The sequence below is a fragment of the Siphateles boraxobius genome, unplaced genomic scaffold, assembly GCF_051911475.1.
Source record: "Siphateles boraxobius isolate OS27281-9 unplaced genomic scaffold, OSU_SipBor_1 49, whole genome shotgun sequence".
Lineage (NCBI taxonomy): Eukaryota > Metazoa > Chordata > Actinopteri > Cypriniformes > Leuciscidae > Siphateles > Siphateles boraxobius.
In genome coordinates this window covers 7,594,270-7,620,138 of record NW_027509130.1, presented here as the reverse complement: position 1 = coordinate 7,620,138, position 25,869 = coordinate 7,594,270, and the positions used below count along the sequence as shown (strand labels likewise).

The following is a 25,869-nucleotide window of genomic DNA, read 5'->3' as shown; positions in this document are numbered from 1 at the left end:
TATTTTGACTGTTTTGTCCGTTTGATCATGTGGAAAAATAAAAAGACAACAGCACAAACTATGTCTACTGTGATATTTATTTCCTTTTCATATAAAAAAAGGCTAAATTACTCTATTAAATAAAATAAAATGGAAAACACTGATTTAAAAACAAAAAAAAACTTGGTATAAGTTTCTTGGTGTGCGTTTCTCTGCCAACCTAAAAGAGTACAATAAAGTGAAATAAAATACACTGTAGCCCAAAGCATTTGGATACTGAAGTCCAGATTTCAGCCATTTCTCAGACGTTCTCCACCTTGATAATGTTCAGCTCGGGCTCGTGCGGTGAAACCGGAAGACTGGAGGACTGGTTAGGAGGGCTACACGCCTGGAATGATCCGTCTGAACTGGTTGAAGGCATGTCTCCTGATTTACTATCCATCCCTGTAAAGGAGTCTGTGTGTGGCTGTGGGTACGGGAGTGTGCTGGGCGAGTATGTTTGCGCGCGGGACTGAGTGAACGTCGGCGTGCGCGTTTGAGCGTGGGTGAACGGGGGCCCGCCGGAGGTCGGGCACTGCTGAAACCCGTTCATGGTGGGTGGGCTGAGCTGGTCCAGAGAGAACACCTCGATGCTCTCGAGACCGGAATCGTGGATCTCGTTGTATCGCGTCTGGGCTTGGCTGCACTGAGCGTAGGCGCCCTGGCTGGTCGCGGTCTGGCTGAACGGCGCCGAAGAGGCCAGCGAACACGATGCTGGAGCACATGAGGACTGCAGAGGGTCGAATTTGGATGCGAGATCCTGCAGGGTGCTGAGGATCTGCTTCTGGACTTGAGTCTGCTGGGATTGTTCTCTCTCCAGTCGGCCTTGTTGGTCCACCATCATCCTCAACGCCAGGCCCAAACTCCTCAGCTCTGAGCCCAACGACTGGATCTGCTCCTGTAGGGTGCTCACCGCGACAGGGTCCAGGGCGCTCCGCTGGGGGGGAGGAGGAGGAGGAGGAGGGGAAGGCTGGTTGGTCACGCTTTGGACCCGTGCAGAGGGGGATGCATTTTGGGATGTGGCCGGGTCGGGGAGGCGGATGTCGACACGGGGAGGGTGTTGAAGAGCGCGAACAGGAACACCCACACGCTGGTTCATCCATCTCCTGTGAGGACTGGCTCCTTGGTGCAATAATCTCTGAGAAATAAAGATTTAATTAAGCCATCCATCATGTATATGGGCAAGAAATAGTGAGCAGCCAAACCCAAGGCTCATTTTTATTATTAACATTAATATACAAGTTTTAAATTGATACTTTTATTAAATGATGTAAAAATGCTTTTGCATATTGGTTATGGGACACTTCATTTTCATCATCTTCATTCACTTCACAAAACATAATTATTATTGGTTGTACAAAATGTTTGTTTTTTTCTATCTCTAATCATAATAGTACTGGATTTATGATGATGCTTCATAACTCACCATGTTTGGAGGTCTGGCTGTGGTGAGGTCATAAGAAGCTGTCTGTGGTAACACAAGCTTTCTCCCATCAGGACCAGATAAGCAGGACGGATCTCGCCTCACTGACACCGACACCTGCTGGCCGGTCTGAGGACCGCCGTCTCTTACCTTCACAAAACACGGGGATTAGTTAAGGCAAATATATATATATATTAGTGGTGGGCCGTTATCGGCGTTAACGTGCTGCGTTAACGTGAGACTCTTATCGGGCTATAAAAAATATATCGCCGTTAATCTATTCTCAAAGTTGGGTTGGGATCATAAAATGAATTTTTCGAATATCGTTATATTTTCGCGCAATTATAGCCTATATTTGACATAATTGACGCCGCGCCTACTGTCACAGATCGCGCAGCAGGGTATTTTCCTGTCAGGGACACAAGGTGTACAGTTTTACTAAACCAGTGGCGGTTCTAGACCATTTAAACTGGGGGGGCCAAGATGGGGCCAGTTGTACTGTTAGAGGGGCCAGTTACATTTAGACTTTATTGTTGTCATATCATTTTCTGCACTGCACTGCAGGCATTAACAGGCAAAATACCATGTTTATAATCATTCAATGTATTTGCATTTCCATTATATTTTTACATTTGCATTACATATTCAGTATTAGTCACAGTAACTGTAATTGACATGATGTCCTTCTTTCTCTTCATTTTGGTGAGAACTATAGAGCAAAAGCAATGGGGACCAAGAAGCTTATTAATTCATTTACTGAAAATAACTGACTTGCTAGGTAACTATGTCTAACCGTTTACAGGGTTCCTGCACACTTTTTAAAGTCAAATTTAAGGCTTTTTAAGACCTGAAGAAATCTAAAATTAATACCGTACATTAGGGGTGCGCAATATTGACAAAAATATATCTCAATATTTTCAACGTTTTGTTGATAATAATTAGATGATACTGATTGTGTTTTTGTGCTGGTGCCATGGCTGGTTTAGGCCTGTTGTTGACAGCAGACTCACAAAGATATTCATATTTTCATATTCTATGCAGTGGTCAGCTCACAGCAGTGACAGAAATTAATTTTTTAATTAAGGGCAAAATTTGCCACCTTAAATTGATTTCCAGGGGCAATTTCACCTATGGACATTCTTTCTAAACTTATTTAGAGTTATGCATCAACTTTTATGTCAAATACTAACATTCAAATTATACAGTAATTTTACTTATTTATACAATAATACTTAATTATACAATAATTATACAGTACCACTGTTACCAGTCAAATTAAATCATTCAATCAAAATCCATCTTTGCAGTGCAGAGGAGACACAGAAGCGGCATTAATATATTTACCCTCCATTTACAATTGCATAAATAAAGCTATGAGATTTTTTTTTAATCAATGTTTAAATATGAAATGATTTCGAATTTTGAGTTTTAATTAAAGGGTACTTTAAATATGAAACTAAAACCGCCAGTAGGCCGCGGTAAGTCCCTGTCTTAAGTGAGTTGAGGGAGTCATTCATTCAACCGATTCGTTCAAACGGCTGATTCATTCGGGAAAGAAGCAAGTGATTCCTTTCCAAACGCGGATTTCAGTCAAGTAATCATCGCTGTCTGACTCTGCTACGGTTTCATTTTGAAATTCTAGTCGGCGAAATAAAGGGAAAACAAACAATATTGACAATATTGTGTCTAAAAAGTAACTCCCAATGTTAACTTATTGTTAATTTAATTGTTGTATAACATCAATCACAGTTGCAATTGTGCACGGGAAACAGCGCACTTGTTGATTTGATATTCTAATATAAGAACATAATATGATATAAATATAAGACAAAAACTAATTTGGGGGCATAGGCTACCTATGAACTGCACACAGCAGTGAAAGGACGATAGACAAATGCGATGTCAGCTCACAGTGCCTCCTACTATAGTTTTGATTACAATATCATAATAAAAAATACACATCGCACACCCCATACGCACATAAAGAATGAACTTACAACTGAACTGACATTTACCAGCTTTCTTCTTCTCTCCTCTCTCGCGTGCATGAGACAGACGTTATTCTGCCGCGATTCCCGCGAATGTGATGCGAATTGTCACGTCAACAAGCAAATCCACAAAAATAGAATAATAAAAAATGATAGGCATACAACGATAACAATGATAAACAACGATAGCAAAAAACAGTTTTGTAACTTTGTAAGTTTTGTAATTATTTCACACTCCACATTTAGGGGGGCCACAAGGGGGGCCAAGCTTGTTGTCACAGGGGCACTGGCCCCCCCTGGCCACCCCCTAGAACCGCCACTGTACTAAACGTTCCTCTCGTTACTTTATTTTAATGCAATACGTTGTTAAATGAGTTTATTCCAAGCGCGCTGTGTCCTTTGTATGGGCATGAGCGATGCTCATTTACAAATGAATCACTCTTTTGAGTCGATTCTGTTCAAAGAAGTTTCATCAAATAAGTTGTCAGATGATCTGTCTAAATCGGTTCGCGAATCAGTTGATCTGTTCAGTTCCTCGCGCACTGAATCGTCTGAAGCGCGTTCAATCACACTCGGAGTCGAAACAGGAAGATTTAAGAGCGTCAAGAGCGTTGGATGAAGTGGCCGATCTACAGTCTAGTCTAGTGAAAGGCAATCTGCAAATGCATCATATTTTTGCCAGCGATCAAGATCTTTATTAGTTGAACATCTTCGTATGCTGTCTGTGAATGAATGATTCCACAGGACGATACATTCGATTTCATTTCATTCGGGTAATACATTTTACAACCAAACAGATTATTACGCAACGATAGCACTAATAAAAAGTATGACATTATCCGGTTTTTGGACATACATTAATTTATAGGCTACAAAAAAAAAAAAACGCTTCAGAGCGTCGGCGCACTGGTTAACAGGTTAAATAAGCTACCATTGTCCACAGTTTATGAAATGAACACCCGCCATCCCGCGGTAATGTGTGTGTATTGCGCGTGTATTGCGCAGTGGCATAATCACACGAATAGTTTACATTGATTGAAACTAATTTGTTTAAAAATGAGGCTATTGCAGTAACAAGGCAGGTTCACATAAAATCATTATGACATATGATGACATTATTTTTTGATCTAACGAGCATTGGCGATGCAAAAACGGACTGTTAAAAAAGGACGAAAACATGTTACTTGTTCAATTAATAAACAGTTTGTTTGATGACAAATCGATAAAGATGAAATTGGCCTCCCTTTCTGTCATTGCAATTTTTTTTTTTTTTTTTTTTTTTTTTTACGATATTCGACTTTTGCTCCTCGATTGTCGAATGGCATTTTTGGCATTATTGATCTAGATTAATCTAGATTAATTTCAATATTAATCTAGATTAATCTAGATTAAAAAAAATAATCTATGCCCACCTCTAATATATATATATATATATTAATTTTTAAGATAAGCCTAAAAATAAGCCTTTTTATGAGTTATATGTCTTTTTAGTATTGTGTTTTTATGAAAAATAAGTTCATGCTTATTGTGCACATTTTACTTTTATTTTTTGTTAAATGACTGTCATTTTTACTTTAAAGTAAATTGTTTTAGGCTACATAATTAAAAAGCATTGTAATGCTTGGTGCATAAATCATTTTTTTTTTTAAATTCACATTACTGTAATGTCATTTTATAATGAAATTCATTATAGTCCTGCGGATTAGAGGAGAAATTTGCTTAATTGTCATGGAAATAAAGTCACAATGCAGAAATTATATATATATATAATTATATATATATATTCAGTGCCAATGAATGCCAATTCACTTAAATGCCAATGAAAATTACCTATTAATTGTCATTTAAGTGAAATTACTGAACTTAAATATACGAGCTTGATAAAAATCATCATTCTAGAAGAAAATTTCAGATGGTACTTAGAGGCTTTTGCATCTGAACTCTTCATATATATATATATATATATATATATATATATATATATATATATATCTGTATCATGACTATTTATTTAGACTATAATATGGGATATATATATATATAAGTTTTTTTTATTGTTTTTGAAAGAGGTATCTTATGCTCACCAAGAGACTAATATATATGACCAAAAAAAACAGATTTTTTTTTTTTGAAATTTCAAATAACCGTTTTCCATTGTAATGTTTTAAAATGTAATTTATTCCTGTGGTCAAAGCTGAATTTTCAGAATATGTCAGTACAATCCACCCACCCGCGCTCTGTGGAGCAAGGCCTTATCCAGGAGTCGTTTGCGAGCCACCAGCACAGGATTGGCAGGTGAAGGTGTGTGTCGTCGTCTAACGTAAGAAGCGCCACTCGTCCCGACTCCCGAGCGCGGCCCTTGGATCCCGGCATTCTGCGACCCCTGTGCCAACGAGGTCACGCTGACAATCCGGATGTCCTCGTCTTTCTCCCCACCCTGAGCCTCCCTCCTGCCAGCCGGACCCGTCCCGGAAGACTGTCCTCCTCTCGCATCCGAGGAGGACCCGGGCTGCTGGGAAGCAGCGACTCGGGAAGCTTCTCTTAGGAGGTTCCTCAGCTGCTGATCGCTCCAGCCGACCCGCCGGGTCTCAGAGCCCGCCGTCGGCCCCGTGTGGCCGCTGTTCCTAGCGGCTCCGTCCTGCTTCCGAGCTCTGCCTTGAAACTCCTTCAGGAAAAGGTAGATGGCCTGCGCAGACACCTTGATGTTCTCCAGCTCCAGCACGGCTTTGATCTTCCGGAAGCTCAAACCCGCCTCCCGCAGCTCCACCACCTTGCGCTTGGCAGCGTCGTCCAGTCGGCCCATGCTGGACAACACAGTGACGGCACACTGAAAAGCGGGATCCTGAAATGAATGCAAAAACACGGTTATGTTCGGAATGAAATATTACGTCCACAAATGTTTGTAGTCTTTAAGAATTGCTTGGTAAAATGACAACAAATAAGCCGTTTCAAAAATGAACCCGTTAACTGTCACCTCCTTTTTTTTTTTTTTTAGCATAGATCTCATTCTCAACCTAAATGGTTGTAATTAAGGTTGGCCTCTTTTTAAAGAAGACGCTCAGCAGAATTTATATTGCAGAACTGAAATCATAAAAAAAAATAAAAGCTAAAGAAGTTTAAATTTACTGTAAAGCACATGTACTGAACTAAAAAAACGTATATATTTTATACAAAATATATATTTTACAACATAATTTGGATTCTAAAAGTTACGTTCCAAATTTGAAGTTATCACAAAAATGAAGCCCACTATAAGGTTCTAAAATACTAATTTCATGGTAATGAAATGTCCAATTTAAAAATGTTTTCATAAGATTCATTTTGAGTGTTTAATAGGGGTGTAACAATATATCGCAATATAAAAATGCATCAATATGTATCGTGGATTGTGTGACAATCTGTTGTGTGTATAATTCACCCAAAATGAAAATTAATGTGTGTGAAAAAATTCAAGTTTTCAGAGTTTTAGTGTCGGTACTACATTAAACTACTATATGTGATGTTGAATATAATGTATAATAATGCAATGGGAGAATATTTGTGGGTCCTGACAATGCCAAATGTCTTATGTTACAAGTGTCCTACATTACTAACCATAAGAAGTTCTTATGTTAAATATATCTAGTCAGTGACAGAGTGAAAGCATATTCGTCTAAAATATCATCAATATCATGAATATTTTTATTCTCGTGTGACCATTTCATTTACACCCACAATGTAATACCAAATTTAGCATTTTAATCAACAATACATTTTTTGTTAACCTTTCACCATATGTCTTGGAGTATCGCAATAATATCGTATCGTGACATGAGGGTATCATTACACCCCTATTGTTTAAGCTTTCAAATGATTTATAACTTATGATGATTACTAAAATATGTGATAGGGGAAAAGGGCAATAAAAAAGCTGGACACTGACAGACTATAAATAATTAAAAACAATAAACTGATTTTGTTGGATGTAGGCCTAGTTGATAAATATTATTTATTATAATATTGTAATAACCCTATTATTTTTTGTCTATGGCCCTGTTATAATGTTGAATAAGTTGACCAGACAGGACCTCCGCACAGACCTATGGCCAGCTTCATCTCCATATCGGCGTAATGAATCGATCTTCAAGCAGAAGGAACTGGATGAATATTTGAATGCTATAGATCCCAATCTGACTTCTGACCTAATGCTTCCTGAATCATAATCATACACTGTTGGGCCTGGTTTCTCCCAAGGTTTTTTCCTACAGAATTTCGGTCACTGATGGAGTTTTGATTCCTCGCCAATGTTGCCTTTGGCTTTTGGCTTGCTTAGTTGCGGACATTTAATATTCAACAATATTATTGATCTGCCTGCATTGACACCATTATATAAAAAAACTGAACTGAGCTGGACGATGACATCACTGTTTTCTCCAGAACTGCTTTATAGATGAAATTAACTAATATAATAATTGATTATATTTTTGATTGATGACAACAGAACTGAGTCAACACTGAACAATGACACGATTTTCTTTTAGAGCCGCTGTACAGCTGAAATGAATTCTGTTTGCATCATTGAATCGTTATTTTCCTGTCATCACTGTAAAGCTGCTTTGAAACAATCGGTATTGTATAAAGCGCTATATAAATGAATGTTGAAAGATTAAAAAAATAAAATCTAACTCTTTCAGTAATAGTTTTGGTAATAATAATTTAAATAAAAAAAAGGATTTAGTTGGATTTATATTTATTTGATAAATATGATTTACTATAATATTTTGTTAATACCCTGTGATAATTGTATACTCAGATACATCTATTTTTGTGTTTATAAGGTTATTATTTATTAGTTCTTGCCTGTGCAGATGGGCACAATATGTATATTATACACACACACACACACACACACACACACATACATACACATTCATTTTTCCTTCTTTTGGTCTAAGCCTCTTCTATTGAATGCCATTTTTGTTTCTCTTAAAATTAAAAAAAGAATGAAAGACTACTCTTCTTTGTAGTATATAATGCACTGCATACTTTAAAAACATATGGAATTGCAAGCACTATTCCAAAATAAACGTTCCAAACTGTTTAGCTGGTCTGCCCGTCTAATAAGTGCCCTTAAACCCTGTCTGTCAAACAATCAAAACACACAAGCATGAGCAGCGAACACCCTCCACAGCTGGTTTAAGTTGTTTATTCAAAAGGTTTAGCCCAGCATTTTTTAAACACCTCCAAGCAGGGAACAAGTACAGATTCATGTAGGGACCCTGCGTAGGGATCTAGTGCACTCAGAACACAATAGAAATCAAACATCTCTCACCTACTGCGACTTTGCTGTTTTGTTATGTATGTTTGAAACGACGATATGCTCCATTATAAAGTCACGTGACGACGATCGTATCCATATCCGTAACGTGCATCAGATAATGTCAACACGACAACAGTAAGTGTCGATGAAACGCACAAATTTGTGTTTTACTTTATGATTATTGCAATAACACACACACCCCGCCTCCTTCAGACTGTCGCAGCGATTGCGTCATCACCCCTGCGCCCTCTCGTATACGTCAATAAGACGCGACAACTGTTGAGCTCGGCGTTGAATGTGTCGCGCGCTGCTCATTTATCATGTAAGTCTGAATGTTTATTATGATCAATATTTATCACTTGCTACCTGTTTTTTGTCTCGTAAATGGGTTTGTATGTACGCAGAAATATACTAGCCGCGTTTCTTATCATTAATCGTCGATATTTTGCATATCTTGGGTTAATATCGGCGGGGTTAGCATTAGCTCGCCGCGTTGAATGGAGAGAATCAATATACTTAACTGTTAATTGTTTTTAAAAACAAAACCTCAAATGTTTCAGATTTGTGTTAAATATGTATGCAATAAAATATCAAGTTTTATACTATTAAGGCAGGATTTTGCTGTTCGTTTGTCAGTTTGCACATTTAATGTCCTTGATGGTAACGTAAATGTTTGATATTTCAGAGCATCACTTTCTACTTAAATTGAAACGATTCTCTTTGTCGTATTCTAAGCAATCTAATGATAATTATAGTGAAATAATCTTAAACTAACGTTTGATCTTAAGGATAAGGATCTTAAGAATAAAATCACGAAATTTGGTTATATACAAAACATATATGAATGCATAATATAACGTTACACTTGGTTGGCAGTATACATATAAAACATTTAATTTAAATTTTTACAAGTTTTGATGACTAAAATGTGTAAAATAGTTCATACTGATGTTCAGTAATTAAATGGTAAGATAAATGTTCACAATTATCTCAGTTTGTTGCATCCTATGAACTTTCCTGAAGAGCTTGAAGTGATTAATATTAATAATGTTATTAATGGTTTTCATCATATTTCTGTCACTGATAAGGTAGTTTTAAAGGGTTAGTAAACCCAAAAATGAAAATTGTTTCATTAACTATTCACTGTCTTGTTGTTCAAAACCTGCCAAACCTTCGTTAATCTTCAGAACACAAATTAAGCTATTTTTAATTAAATCCGAGAGCTTTCTGTCCCTCCATTGACAGCAACCACCAGAAAGGTAGTAAATGCATCATTAAAGTAGTTCATGTGACTCAAGTGCAGTGGTTTAATCTCATGTTTATAAACCAATGCAAGTGCTTTGTTTGCGCATAAAAAAAGTTTATCACTTTATTTACAAAATATTAGGCTAATCTCCAACGTGCGCTCTCGCATCAGCAGAAAGAGCAAGCCTCATGCTGATCTCATGAATGCACTTTGGAGATTAATATTTTGTAAATAAAGTGGTAAATTATGTTGTTGTTTTTTTTATGTGGAAACGAAGCACTTATAAAAACGCTTCATAAAATTGAGGTCGAACCAATGCAGTCCCGTGGATTACTTTCCTACCTTTCTGGGACTGGAAAGTGTTAGTTGCGTTGCTGTCAATGGAGGGACAGAAAACTCAGGTTTCATCATAAAGATCTTCATTTGTGTTCTGAAGATGAACGAAAGTCTTACGCGTTTGTATCGACATGAGGGTGAGTAAATGATGACAGAATTAAAATTTTTGGGTGAGCTATCCCTTTAAGAACTCTGCTTCACATTGTATATTCGCTGCCAATGTCCCAATGCCTAATGTCCCCTATAAAGTGTTATTAAATAAGCATCCTTTTCTTCCCCCCTCCAGCTAAAGGTTTTTAATATCATGTGCAAAAAGGCAAACAATGGCATGAAAAACACATTAAAGCTTTGAACCGAGTAAAACTGCATTACATTATTATGACTGCGACAGCTCACTAGTTTGAGACACGGCAATGGAAAAAAAATAATTTATCAGCATTTTTCCTATTGTTTTTCTTTCTTCGCACAGGGCACCATCACCAACCAAGCGCAGGGAGCGTTCAGAGGACAAACCCAGGGAACGAGGGAAGGAGAAACCTGCTGGGAAAGAGGGAGCGGAGAAGGAGAAGGATAAGGAGAGAGGCAGAGACAAGATCCGGAAGCGGCGCAGTAACTCCACCGGGAGCAGCAGCAGCAGGTCAACACTGTTTACATGCACCCTCGATATGGCATTAGAATGAGATTTATAATGCAATATTGATATCAAACTATACCACGTAAAAACACAATACTTAGATCAAATTGATGCAATTAAGCTCATAATGGTAGAAACATAATTATTGTAAAATGTGATTTAAATAACAATAAACAGGCATGTAAACACTTTAAAAGGCATATATTCCACTCTCACCAAAGCGGATGATGTTGTAATGCGACTCACGCGCAGGTTTGTAAACTTGGTGATAAAGGAGGCATCACATTTTGGGGGTGCTGAAGAAACTGATTTCATGTTGACAAAGTTGTGCTACACGAATATAATGCAGTGTTGATGGTCAAAAACATCGAAATGAAGAAATTTAGGCATGTCACCGAAAAGATCCAATACATCCACAGAAATGTTTTGCAATTCACTTAAATATGGTTGGAGCACGCCTACTGTATGTGGGTTCAGTTGTGCTGTGTGTGCATTGACGTTTGTGAATCAAGGTGATTAAAGAATAACCACAATTCTTAGTGAATAATCGCGTCTAAATAGGAGGAAAGAGATTTGTTTGCGTCGTGTATGATTAAATCATTACTATTATTATTGGAAATAGGCATGTGCCGGTATCAAATTTTCATGCTGCGATTAATTGATTGAGCTTTTATCACGGTATACGGTATTATCACGATATTTTAATTGCACAAGAGAAACAGACGGATTGGGGGTATCTAAAAAAAACTTGCATCACAATGTGTAATTGTGATTGTCAAAACATTAATTTTATTTTTTAGTGACAACATGTTATAATGTTTACATGGTACAGTTACTGAGGCTACTGTTTGTATTATTGCTTAACACAATTTTCATGATTTCAATTAAATTCTTGGATTTAATTTCAATCTTGATTCAATATTGACTCATTTGGATAAATATTAGGTAGGCTACAGTAGATAGCCTGCATTTAATTTTTTCTCAAGAAAAAATATATCTCACATAATGCTGTAAACATACAGAGAGAAATTAAATATAATGCATACAATATAAATATAATAATAATATAAATATAAAAATGTAATATGCCGTAATTTTCATTATAACAACAATTATATAATGACAAGTAAACATATATTAAAATATGTAATATAGTGCACATATTTAGCAAAATACTCCTCTCTATAGCTATTTTCTTATAGTCAACTAACATTAAATGGCTTTCCTGAGGTAAATGTAACGTTCTGTGACATAATTGTTCTCCTGCAGTGTTATTGACCTCTTTCCGTGGTTGAAAAACACTGATTGATCGAAAGTACGTATACCTTTCGGTGGGTTGTACTGTATCTTTAATAAAAAGTAACAGATGATCGGTTTACTTGAACTGAGGCGCGCGATCTGTCACGTCATTTACAAGCACCAAAACAGTATTTATTGTCTGAATTTCGTTATAAAACCTGAGAGCTGATATTTTTTTCATATCAAAAGTAACCTGCTCTGTCTAGTCTGTCGGTGTCAGTGTCCTCTTTGCTCCGCGATTTTTCTCTGCGTGAGAAAATGGATGTGTGGCGCGAGACCGTGTGAAAGTGTCAATTGCGTGAGTCTCAAGCTGCTGAATGCGTGAGAGTTGGCAGCCATGCGGGGGATAAATAGTCGGCAGCGTTCCTCCTTCCGCCGTGCTTCTTTTCCATGTGAGGATTGTTTACATTAGACTAGAGTGCACACTGCATTCACACAGTGCTTATACATGTGATGTGGGGATCATTTACATCAAAGTGCGCACGTGTTTTGTGCAGCATATACGCATTGTTTTTTTAAGCGGTTGATGGAAAATAAGCTGATGCGCGTTCTAAAAATCAAAAATCTGATCTATTATTTTTCACGGTATTTCGAAGTCCCCGCGATAACAATATCGTGCATATTCATTACCGCGATTTATCGCATTACCGAATACCGGCACATGTCTAATTGGAAATAATGACATGTAAACGTAGTTATTGTTTGATACATTGATGCGTCAAGGTTAACCAGACAATCAAACGATACTCAGTATCGGCTCCGATATAGCCATTAAATTCAAGATCACGTAAACTTTTCCCTCCGCTGCCGCTGTCAATCATTCTTCATTCACATCATCGTGTCTCGTTCGGTTACGACAGTCAACACGATGAAACTCTCCAAGATGATTCAATGTTAATATTATTATACTTGATCTGTAGATAAAGCTCTATGGTTTCGCATAAAACAACTGTATCTTGCAGGACTTTATTGCTGTAACTTAATCATGTTCCTTTCTACCGGGTGTCTGTCACAACACTAGAGTAGAGTCAGAGCACTATAATTGTCCTTCACGTGCACAGTAACTGAAATTTAAAACCGTTAAAAGAAAAGGCTCAATAGACTATTGCATAGATAGACACTGTATAATACACTACGCATCAATATGTCTTTCCTTTGTACTTTGAACTTTTCAATGCGGACTCGTCGCGCTGTGACTCCATGTTGCTTCAAGCGCATCGTTCTGCGCGTGGGATGCGCATAAGCGCTCTGTGCTGCACTGTATTGCAGCCTTTCATATCATAATACAGTGACACAATGAAAGATTATTAATAGCCTTTCTTGTTCTGTTCTATCTATCATATGTTGCAGCCTCATCAAACAGATGTGCTACACATTTAAAACATGTCTCAATTGTAGTAGCCTATAGCTATATATAAAATAATTTATCTTTTTGATTTTTGTTATCTTGTTTTTCATGAATGTATTTTACAACAATACAAAGAGCAATGTGACGCGTTTTACCAGATTTAGTGTTACACTCATTGTCTCTCTTTTTTTTCACTAAATGTTCAGATTTTATACAATTATTGTGGACTCATGGTTTTGACTAAATTTTACTGCTGAATTGTCCACTAATCTAGTTTTTTAATAGCATTTTTGTCATACATTATGATCATATATTTTTTTATTTATAATGAAGTTGTCTGTATTAAGTAGATTGTGTTTAACACACAAAAGAGTGATTATCAGATCAACACACAGAGTTACATAAATTCTACTTAATTGTTAAAAAAAAACTGCGCTGGTATCGGTCGATACTCAGAATTTCTGGTATCGGATCTATTCTGAAAAACGTGGTATCGGTGCATCCCTAGTAGCTATTGTTTGATAGAAAACCGTTTACATTTTTAAGGAAGAAAAATAAATTAAGTACTCCTATTGCTTAATTATTCTAATGCTTAGAAACTGCTGATAAAAGACATAATACTTTTTTATTTTAATTTTACTTATCTTTCTTTTTTGACATGCAATAACTCAGGAAGGAAAAAAGGTAGGAGGACAATTCTTTTTTTGGTGAAGTTCCCCTGCATCTGGATCAAATTTGTGCTGATAACAAATTAATCAAAAGTTACCGTATTTGGAACCAAAGTACCCTTTTTGTTTAGCCCTTGACACCCGGAAGGCATTTATACATTTGTTGCTCCTCCATGAAGAATATCTTGTGATCGAAGCAATGATTTATGTTGATTTTGGACTCATTTCAATCGGAAGAATCCACTTAGTAATGATGTCCTTTTCTGCAGTCAATGCATGTTTAATGAAGTTACAAGCTTAAACGCCACGTTAAAATACATTTGATTTACTTAGCTACATGTGTGCTTGTGGAGTTATGTGTTATAACTTCATGAGAGAACATCTTTAGATCCAAGTGATGGTTTGGGCTCTTTTTGATCCTGTGAATCTGCTGTAAATAATGCTGTGCAGTTTTCACAAACTGAGCCTGTTTTATAAGGTTACTGTGTGGTACACTTCAGGTGTATAGGGTTAAATATTTCTGATCATGCGTTTTTCTTCTGACTTCAGATCCCGGTCCAGTTCCAGCTCCAGCAGCAGCTCTGGATCCAGTTCCGGCTCGTCCAGTGGGTCCAGCTCTTCTTCTGGTTCCAGCCGCTCCGGTTCGTCCAGTTCCTCTCGTTCCTCTAGTTCATCCGGGTCCTCCGGGTCTCCCAGTCCAGGCCGCCGTCGCCATGACAATCGGCGCCGCTCGCGATCAAAGTAGGTTCCTGGCTTTCTTGTGATATTAACCAGTTAATGCCTGGTTGTGCCATTGTTACTTACTGAACGTGGGTTTGCGCTTTTAACCAGGTCCAAATCACAAAAACGGACTGATGAAAAAGAGAGGAAGAGGAGGAGCCCGAGCCCCAAACCCACCAAACTTTATCTGGGAAGACTCACCAGGAACGTAACCAAGGTACAGTTGAAGATTACCGTAGTGCTGCACGATTAATCGTTAAAAGATCACGATCTTGATTCAAACTAGGGGTGTAACAATACATCGATATGGATCGATGCCACACATAAAATATCGATACACGGTTCCTTTATTTTGACACTCTCCACATCCTCACGTAACTTTTCTCATCTGAAATGGACGCCTGACAAGATTGACTAATCCCTTTGTCACAAAAGCCGGTATTTTCCACTGTCAAGGCATCGCAAGTTCATGTTTTACAGCAGAAACGACAAACACCCTTGTTTCTGAACAAAACCCGAAAAGTCTGTTTTAGCGAATCAGTGCGCAGTATTCTGGTCAGGTGACAAAGCTGTTAGTCACTTTGAAAAGACGAGTTAGCTTAGAGGAGTTTCATCAAAGCTGACTAAAAGTGATCGAGGATGGGTAATTTCAATGAACCTGTGAAATCATCTTTGGGGCGAAAAAGGAAAATAAAGGCTGAAACTTTTTCACAGAACCTTGCTAAAGCAGCACGTTAGTGGTAAGGAAAAAGCTCCCTGTATTGCGTGTAATCACAACAGCAAGGTTTATCAGGCATCTATTTTAGCTGAGGAGATTAATGTTACAAAGATTAAGCAAGTATTTTATTAAGTATCATAGCAATCACTTGGAGTTAACTGCTTTTACCACACACACAAAAACAAAAAATATGTTACCTGTATTTTTTTTTGTTAATCAAAACAACCCAGCTGCAGTTTGATTGATATTCAAATGCACAATAAAAAAACATGATGTATGAAAATGAACAAGAACAGAGTTATCTGTTTTTGCAAATCAACTCTTCTGTTATAGAGTTAATTTGCAAAAACAGATAACTCCTTTCTTGTTCATTTTCATATATCATGTTTTTTTTTTTTTTTAACTTGTAACTTGCAACAAACAACTTGTAAATGTCCCAATAGGCCTATTTCAAAAATGGCGACCAAGACCGGAAGTAGGGTAGCGATACTTCCGGTCGCCCAGCCACCCGCTACGATCGCCATTCATTCTCAAAGTGGACTGTGAACAGCTTGTTTTCTTTTACTGTCTATGGTTTCCTCTCTCAGTCATTCATATATCTGACAAAAGTAAGCATGGCAGATGTTGTCCGTTGTGTTGACAGTTTTCAGGGAGCTATGAAAAGATCGAAATAAGGTAACAAATTCTTGACGTTTGCCTACATAAAAAAAATTCCTTTCATTGCATGGCATGACACTTGTTGACTAAGCTCACACTTAAATAATTAAATAAAACTAAATAAATAAATTGAAATGTCTGATTGAGTGAAATGTAGTGGCTTTTGTTAAAATATCATGTTATAAGTGTTAGTTTGTCCAGGAGATTGCAGCAATCTTCCACTATTATGGCTAATTTTTCATGTTACCACCATGAATGAAACTAAGAATTGTACATCTTTACAGTGAATTCGACCTAACGTTGCTAGTAGGTCTAATAATGAAATTAAGGCAAATAATAAAAAAATGGTTAGACTAAAAACATGAATGAAGTGAGGGATATTATGTTTTTAAAAAATCATGATGTTACAAAATCACATTTTACTGTCTGGGGTCCTCTTATGAAAATATATTGCCCTATATATTAGGGCTGTGCAATTAACCGAATTTCAATTTCGATTTTGGCTCCAAACGATCTCCAAAATAGTACAAATCGAGTAAATACGATTAAAGCACGAAACAAATCGAGAATAAACACAGGGAGCGACATTAACGCTTGACCGGGAATAGGGGATTTTTAAGTTACAAGTGAAAGAGTTTTACTTGCCCGACCGATCGAAACGCGAGATGGTTTTGGTCTTATACAGTCAGTGCAAACAGAGATTGGTAATGGATAGTTTCTGGAAGCTGCGCTGTCTATTTGTGAGAGACATTAGTGGAGAAATCAAAACAAATCAGCCTAACAGCTCACACAACTCACAGAAGAAATATATAAAAGGTAGAAATGTTGAGGTTTTTTTATTAATAATATATGATATAGTTAAGTAACATAACACGACTAAGAGCTGTTCTATAATATCACGATTGCGAATGTTACATTGAATTTATAGTTTAATAAACAGGTAGCCTAGTTTATATGTATTAACTTGCATTTTAGGTGCAATATTGACGGGTTTTGTTCTATTTCACCGACAAAAATAGTTACAAAAGAAAAGCAACACTGTGTTTTGTTACTGAATGATTCATTATTTTGAACGAATCGTTTAAATGGATTCATTTATTAAGACGGTCACTTGTCGCCACCTATTGATTTATTGTTTAAAGGTTTCATTGATTTTATTTTTTATTTCATTATTTGTTTAAACATTAATCTCATAATATTTTACAGTTGTAATTTTGCAGTGTAAATTAATTTAATGGATAACAGCCCTTTTTATTAAAACTGAATTTGATCAAATGTAAGAATTTGACATAAAACATATTTAGTAAGGTTTAATAAATTGTCCTTTATTAAGGTAAATAATGCCCTGTGACCCCCTACAACAGATTACTTTGTAAACAGGTCACCTTTTTCACCACTTGTGAGTTTGCAGGTCTGTTTAATAGTTCAAAAAGTGCATTAAATGTTCAAATTTAGATTTTTTTTTAAGAGTTGTTGAAAGGTGTCTTTTAATAAATGCAACACGTTCCCAGAGTCATGTGAAATAATCGTGTTACATAATCGTTATTTCAATACTGACCAAAATAATCGTGATTATGATTTTTTCCATAATCGGGCAGCCCTACTATATATGAAGGGTCTCACAGCATATTTGAAAATATACAGAATAATATATGGTGTTAATGTATTAAAATATATTGAATAATACATACGGAATCTTCATATATTTAAAAATGTGAGAGATGATCTACTTACTAATATATAATGTATGTAATTTTATATTCAGTAATACAGGGATTAAAGTTCTCTGCCGCTACGAGAGAGTCTATGACGGAATTCCGTCAATATCAGGGTTCCCCACTCTCCTTATGTCTTAAATGCACTTTTCATAATTTTAAGGCCGTAAATATGCTCACATTTCTCAAATAGTGTAATAAATGTCTTAATTTTAGTTTGAATGGGTCTTAAATTAAGGACGAGGTGTCTGTTCACCCTGCTTAGGGGGATGTGATCAAAGCCTGGACTGGAGCAAAATCACGTTCCTCTTTGCACTCCAAGCGTTCTGTTATCATTCCGCTCTTAATCCACTCTGGGTTTTCCAGTCCCACTCACGGGAAAAACGGCTCTGTGTTCTCAATTTTAAAAGTTATTCTAAAATGTTTTTTTAATATCACAAACGTCTGATTTTATAATACTATATGTAATGATTTGGAAAGTATGCTACACGTTTAATAAATGTTCCAGCTGCCTTTGCTTGCACAAGTAAACAGCAGGAATGGCAAAGCGCACCCAGGTAAAAAGAAAAAAGGTAAAGAAAGTTACAGAAAACAACTTCTACAAACAATTTTAATTTGCCAACAGTTAATAATAATAATAATAAATAAAAGTTCATGACGTGCAAATCGGATAACAATCGAGTGCAATATAAACATGTTTTGTGTCAGGGCATCACTCCATTTCAACATCTGCTTCCTCCACACACGTCTTTGTGCCGTCTGTGTCTGGCGTGATTTAACTTCTCCCCAGTTGTTCCATGAAACCCCGCAAAACACGGAAAGCCGTGAAATGATAAATAGGGTTGTTTCTTCTTTGGGTTGAAAAGGTACGCAATAGTCTCGGCATTATTTTGTCCTTCGACTGCAACTCCTGCCCCAAGCGCTGCTCCAAGCGCTTTCACCGGAAAAAAGTTTACCATACTTCCGGTCTTGGCGGCCATTTTTGTGAAATAGGCCTATTGAGAGAAGGTGTGCAATTTTCATTGTTTAATTCAACTTTCATGTTATATATTTTTGGATGCATTTGTGAGTTAATAAACATACCTGGTTGCGTACACTTGGCACAAAATATTTAAATATCGAGAAATCGATTGACATAGCCCTGAATCGAATCGTAATCGTTTCGCAGAATTATTTGAGGTATCGGCAAATATCGTATCACTGGCTGAGAGAATCAATATCGTATTGTGATGAATTGTCTGATTTACACCCCTAATTCAAACACCCACGTGATATTATTCCTAACTGACAACGATATGTTTCACTGTGCAAGCATCAGCGGTTATGTTTTCGCTGCCCATGTTAATGAATGAGAGGGTCGGTCGTCATTCTTCCTATGTGAACACGCTCATTAAATATGGCAGTGACAGAACTCGTGCTGCTAACACTTGAGATGTGAAACTGTGTAAACTTTAGTTAACCGTTGAAAGTACAATCATCACATTGCAACATTCAAATCTGCGGTAGCTCTGATTCGGAGAGAGTAGCTACCATGTAAATGTACAGTATGATACCGCTTCACAAACTGTCTTTTCAACCACACATTATCGTTATTTATGTGTTACAAACTTTTAAATAACTGGATAAAATGTTACTGGGATAGTTTGAGTATAAAGAGTGATGACTATGGTAGTGATCAAAATAAGAGTATTAATTGTGTTGCTTATCGTTATGCCAGGAGGTGGCGACAAGTGAGTGTTTTAAAAGAAATGTTTGTCACTGAATTGTTCATTTTAAAGATGTATTCACAAACGCTGATTCATCCAATAATGAAACAAGTCTTTATGAATGAGACATTGACTGATTTTTTTTAAAATTATTTAATTTGAATAAATATATTTTTTTAAAGAATAAAGCAATTAATATTTTGTCAGAACCTCTAGTTTGCATGTTATTTTGTTTACTTGTCTTTTTTTTTTTTAGATATAGATTCAGATTATCAATTTGCGTCTGTAGATTTAATTTGCAATATATATCTTTAAAGGCTGATTTCTCAAAATGATTTTGTCAGAAATCTCCGCCTCCAGTTCAGCAGCACTTAAAGTTTTTACTGGGGTTTCTTCATTTCAGTTGTCTGATTTATATAACACTTCCTGAAACATGATGATATTTTTTCTGGATTTAGACTGTTTTCTCTGATTAAAGAGTGATAAAGTGATAACCAAAATCCCCTCTGTGAAAACCTTTGACTGTCAACAAAATTAAACATGAATATTGAAACTGACTTTATCCAGTGTTTATCCAGATTTCTAAATCTTATGCACATTTAATTGACTACATTTGCATATTTAAACATTTCAGAACACTTTTGCAGGTATTTAACAGCAGCATTCATTATTCAAGACATTCAGAAATTGAAAAAAATTAAATAAAAGCAATTAAATATATTGTGTAATTTAAGTATTTTTTTATATTACAAAAAGAATGCAAATTAACTCATGATATTTGTATTATTTATCTATATGTGAAAATTGCTGCTACTATAATGCTTTGTGCTTCTGTACTTGATTTCCTATAGGAACATATTCAAGAGATCTTTTCAACATATGGAAAGATCAAGATGATTGACATGCCTCCAGACCGTTTGCACCCTAATTTGTCAAAGGGTTACGCTTATGTGGAATATGAGTCTCCAGAGGACGCCCAGAAAGCCCTGAAACACATGGACGGAGGTAAAAAAGCAACTGAATTGCATAATTTGTAGGGTTATTATCGTTAACTAAAACTGTAAAACATTTTTGTTGCATGAAATAAAATAAGTTAACTAATATGATAACACTTTTCAATAGTCTCATGTTAACATTAGTTAAAGGTACTGTAAGCAATTTCTGAGAAACGCTGTTAAACGGGGAATCGGGCCGAGCAATGCAACACACTTGTAGCCAATCAGCAGTAGGGGGTGTGTCCACTCATGATGGAGGGGGGAGAGAGAGAGAAAGAGGGAGATCTGAAGGGAGAGAGGTGGCTGAGAGACATTACAAAAGAGAAAAGCTCAGAAGGAATATTACTGGAAAAAAAGCGTTATGATCAAGGAAAGAGCTTTAGGACCCGTGTAAATTGAAAAGTTTTCCAGCGCCGGAGAGACCGAAGCAGGAAGGTCATATCTATCTTTTTTGTGAAACATTATTTTGCTTAGCTTCAGTTATGGTAAGGAGACGTCCACTCTTGCAATGAAGGAAGGGGTGTGTTTATTTGGGTTTGTGTTTCTCAGAAATTGCTTAGTCCACCTATGAGCAATTTTTAACCTTTGTTAATGTTAATTAAAATTCAATTGTTTGTTGTTTATTCATGTTAGTTCACAGTTCATTAATGTTTACAGTTACAACTTTTGATTTTATTGTTAGTATTGGTAAATGTAGATATGATATTGAATAATTGTTTATTGCAAGTTCATGTTAACTAATATCATGTTGTGAAGTGAATATTGTAAAGGGGTACCATTCAAATACAATATATTTATATATATATATATTTTTTTAATATATATATATATTTTTATCATTTTTCATCGTTACCAAGGCAAAATTTCTCATTTTTATTTCATTAAACTTGAAGTACTAAAATAAATAATAAATTAATTTAACTATTTATTATATGTCTATCAAGTTCTTATTTTTATTAATGACCAATGCAAAACAAAATTACAAAAGTTTAGAAATTAAAATGTAATTTTAAAATGTATGGTAATGTTTCATTTGTCAACATTAGTTAACTACATTAGTCAACATGAACTAACAAATAATATTTCTACAACATTTACTAACACATTTTTAAAATAAAATTATTGTATTTAATAAAGTGCTGGGCGGTATACCGGTTCATACCGAAAACCGGTGTATATTTTTATGATATTTTTAATATACCGCCATACCAATGTATTTAATTACACAACGTTCGGAACGAACGTTACGCTGCGGCGCGCGACACTGTTTCAGACGGACCCTTTACAATGTTGCACTTCTAAGCAGCGACGGCGAGGGTAAACCTTTTACAGTCTATGGGGTAAGCAGCAGTGCTCTGGTGTTACGTTACAGGGAAGATGGATGCTGCAGAACTATGGCGTTATTTTCCTCTCAAATGTCGAGAGCGCATTATTGTAGCGCGAAAGTACATTAATATAATGCGCGAGCGGGAATCTCTCTGCTCGCGCGCGGAATATAATGTGCCGCGCTCTCAGATACACTCTCCTCTTGTTAGAATAGGTCTATTTTCTCTGGGCTCGCTCAGAGAATCCTGCACTTAAAACGTGTTCAGTGCAATCGCGAATCTCTCCTCTTCCCCAGCTAACAATTTCCCATTAAGTTTTAAAAACGTTATTTCTGAATGTTCTAGGAACATTCAGAACGTCCAGTGTTTTAGATGTTGTATTCACGTAATTTCTTGGTAATAAGAACTTAATTCAAAACGTTATAAGAACCGTTCAATTCTCTAGTTATATAAACGTTGTATTAACGTTCTTGCTTGGTTATAAGAACATCGTTCAAACGTCATTAGAACATTCAATTCTCCCGTTATATAAACGTTGTATTAACGTTATTTCCTAGTTATTAGAACGTTAAGAAATAACAATTTTAGGTTATACTGGGCGCTATTCTATTCTACAATATTCACTAATGACAGTAAAATAGACCATCCTAAGTCAATTTACTGCAGTAATTCCTCTCTAAACCAGTAGAAAATGCTTTGAACACCTGATTATGCATGAAAAAAAAAAACCTTCATAAACCGGAAAACCGGCATAATTTTGAAAAAAAAACATGATATATATTTTTGGTCAAACCGCCCAGCACTAATTTAACATTTGTAAATGCACTGTGAACTAACATGAACAAACAATGAACAATTTGATTTTTGTTAAACTAATGATAATGCAATAATGATCAATGTTAACAAATGAGACCTGATTGTAAAGTGTTCCCGAAAACCCTTAAATAATGTCACTGAATCTAAAATAAGGCTGATCAATGGCCATGTGTTTGTTAGAAGGGGTTCCTCACTCTCTGCTGTTCTCCTCAGGCCAGATCGACGGTCAGGAAATCACAGCCACTGCTGTCCTGCCCCAGAGGATCCGACCTCCCATGAGAAGACCGTCCCCTCCGCGCCGCATGCCTCCTCCGCCGCCCATGTGGCGCCGCACGCCGCCTCGCATGAGGAGAAGGTTGGCTTTTTAACTGTTTTAGTCCGACTAGGATGTTGTGTTTTCTGTGCAGGTCGATGGGAACCAATCTATCCGGCCTAAATTTCATTTTAGTCCACACTTCGCACCTGTTTCCAAATGTCTGATCTGTCCTTTCACCTTGTGTTTCTGTTTATTCGTCCTCGTAGTAGACAGGCTATCTGCCTTTTATGTGTCTTATCAGGTAATAAGCGCATGCACATCTGTGATTTATCTTTTCCGAAGCTGACAGTTTGTTCTTTCCACAGGTCTCGCTCTCCTCGGCGACGCTCCCCGGTGAGAAGACGCTCTCGCTCCAGGTCTCCGGGTCGCAGACGACATCGTTCCCGCTCCAGCTCCAACTCGTCCCGTTAGCCGACGCTCCATTCTCACCAATGGCTTCTCCTGATGGCGCTTTCATATTTTAGCTGGAGCAAATAAATTCTTTTTTTTTCTTTTTCCTCTAGCACCCCTCAGGATTGTACGTAAAAGCCTAGTCTTATAACATCATTGAAGATAGGGTGGATGTGCTTGGTTTTTTATTGCTTCTGTGTTTGTACACTCACTGGGATTGTGCTAGATGCTTAATTTTAATGTGACTCATTTTGTAATGTGCTTTTTTTTTTTTGAGAAACTCAGCTTTTTACCGGTTTATGTTGTGTGATTAAAATGCATGACTTTTTTATCCAAATGTTAGCATTTTTCATGGAATTGTTTCTCTTAGTGACATTAGCGGTTCCTCAATTCATCTCTCAACATCACCTCCTAATCCTGTAAAATCTGATGATCTGTAAGATTGAAAACAGAAAAATCAATAAACCAGTTTCACAAGTAAAATCCTCAGTAGTCATCATCTGTTGTTCCTGTGCAAACCTACGTGACGTTTTTTTATTTATTATTCCTTGAAAACACAAAAGATGTTTTCCTAAGTATTCAGTTGTTTTATACCTGTAAAGCCTGAACAGTTTATTGAAGCTATTGACAAAATATAAAGTCTTTGTTGAGCATCATCTTTAATGCATCAGGCTTTTATAGCTTTCATATGATGATATTCTGAGAATATGGAGCTCATAATCGAGGCTTAAACTAAGCAATTTTACGGAGATGCTGATATTTATATGGTCAAATAAGATAATAGTAAGAATTCTGTAAATCAATTGTTTTTATAACTATAGCAAACTACTTGCATAAAAATACCAGTTGTCTCTCTCTACCAATTGTGTCTTTGTAGGAGATGATATTTAAATGTGCAGAAACGCTGTTGAAAGTGGATCTGAAACTCTTCACATCATGCTAGCATGCTATACTGTATATATATATATATATATATATATATATATATATATATATATATATATATATCTTCATATCTTCTGTGGTAGGCTAGTCGCGGGATCAAAACATTTGGTCTGAATGATATGTCCTGTCTGTCAACATCTAGCTGTATTCCCAACGCTATCTCACGACCAATTCATACGAGTGATTAAAAGGTGGCGAATTCGTACGATTTGTCTAAACCCTCGTGATGTTATGTTTAGGGGTAGGTAATTCGTGCGAATTGGGCAACTCTTAAATTATGTACGATTTCGCAAAAATTTTAGTAATGAATTCGTACGAATTAGCCACCTCGTAAAAATCTAACATAGCCTATTTAACATACACACGTACTGTTAGGCTATGCAAAGTTTTACACTGATAGTCACCAATGCTGCAAACTAATGGCGCTTTGTACGCTTTGGCACTTTTCCACTGCATTGTATTTGAGAGACATCAAACCCGCTAGATTTAAAGCTGCAGTAGGGAGTTTTGAGAAAAGCCTGGTTCACACTGCAGGATAATTAGGCCGATTTTAGCCCCGATTTACCCCTTCCGACAATCTTAAGGATGCTTCGATTAGCCTATCGTAAAATAATCTGATCAGATATTCCTGCCGTGTGTGGTGTGTTAAGAGTGCTCTCGTCTGCTCGGAAGGACGTTGGGACCGCTCCGATCTCAAATCGGGGATATCCAACATGCTGGATTTTTTTGGCCCGATTTCTCCTCGTGTGTGGCATCCCCCGGGGACAAAAGAGCACGCAGCCTGTGGACTGTGGCGTTTAGCCAATCAGAAACCGAGGTGACGAGGCGCAGAGGAAGCACCCGGAAACAAAATCAAAACAGCCGGCGGCATGGCGCACCAGAAAGTCCGGTGGACTTAGGAGATGGACATATCTATGGGAGATGGATTCGGTTAAAAACAAACTACAAACTATCACCACTGCATCCCCTTCGTCCGCCATGATTGTTTACTCTGAAGTCACATTTAATCCCGAGGGATTTTCCGTCTGACCTGGGAATGCTCGGGAGTCAAATCGGTTCGTATGTGATGTGTTGATTTTGCCGTGTGGCTGCGCACCACACACTGTACGACCAAAACTGTTAGACTCGTGATTTTTATCGCCGTGTGTGGGGTCTCTCAGGTTTGGAAAAAATCGGCCGACAATTTTAAAATCGTCCCGTGTGAACCAGGCTTTAGCCTGAAAATTTGAAGAAGCACAACTTACAGGTCCAACCTCTCTGCTGCTCTCTGCTGCGCTCAAGCAGCAACATTCTAATCTGAAAAATGA

At 36.9% G+C, this 25,869-nt stretch overlaps 2 protein-coding genes across 3 annotated transcripts; one reads left to right on the top strand and one right to left on the bottom strand.

Annotated features, from left to right (window-relative positions):
• Window positions 1–61: 61 nt before the first annotated feature.
• On the bottom strand, window positions 62–8,975 carry LOC143710971 (uncharacterized). Its single transcript, XM_077202249.1, has 4 exons — window positions 8,741–8,975; window positions 5,660–6,271; window positions 1,445–1,591; window positions 62–1,156 (listed from the first exon to the last, which is right to left on the bottom strand). Exons 2-4 carry the CDS (start codon window positions 6,230–6,232, stop codon window positions 281–283), a joined length of 1,596 nt encoding a protein of 531 aa, XP_077058364.1. The 5' UTR covers window positions 6,233–6,271; window positions 8,741–8,975; the 3' UTR covers window positions 62–280.
• rnps1 (RNA binding protein S1, serine-rich domain) lies at window positions 8,903–24,100 on the top strand. 2 transcript variants are annotated; one of them, XM_077202279.1, is made up of 7 exons: window positions 8,903–9,050; window positions 10,780–10,947; window positions 14,809–15,000; window positions 15,091–15,196; window positions 20,627–20,780; window positions 23,125–23,266; window positions 23,533–24,100. In XM_077202279.1, coding segments are annotated over exons 1-7 (870 nt in total). In that variant the 5' UTR covers window positions 8,903–9,048; the 3' UTR covers window positions 23,639–24,100. The 2 variants fall into 2 exon arrangements, with proteins under 2 accessions (XP_077058394.1, XP_077058393.1); XM_077202278.1 differs by having other exon boundaries at window positions 10,780–10,954; window positions 14,804–15,000.
• The last annotated feature ends 1,769 nt before the right edge of the window (window positions 24,101–25,869 follow it).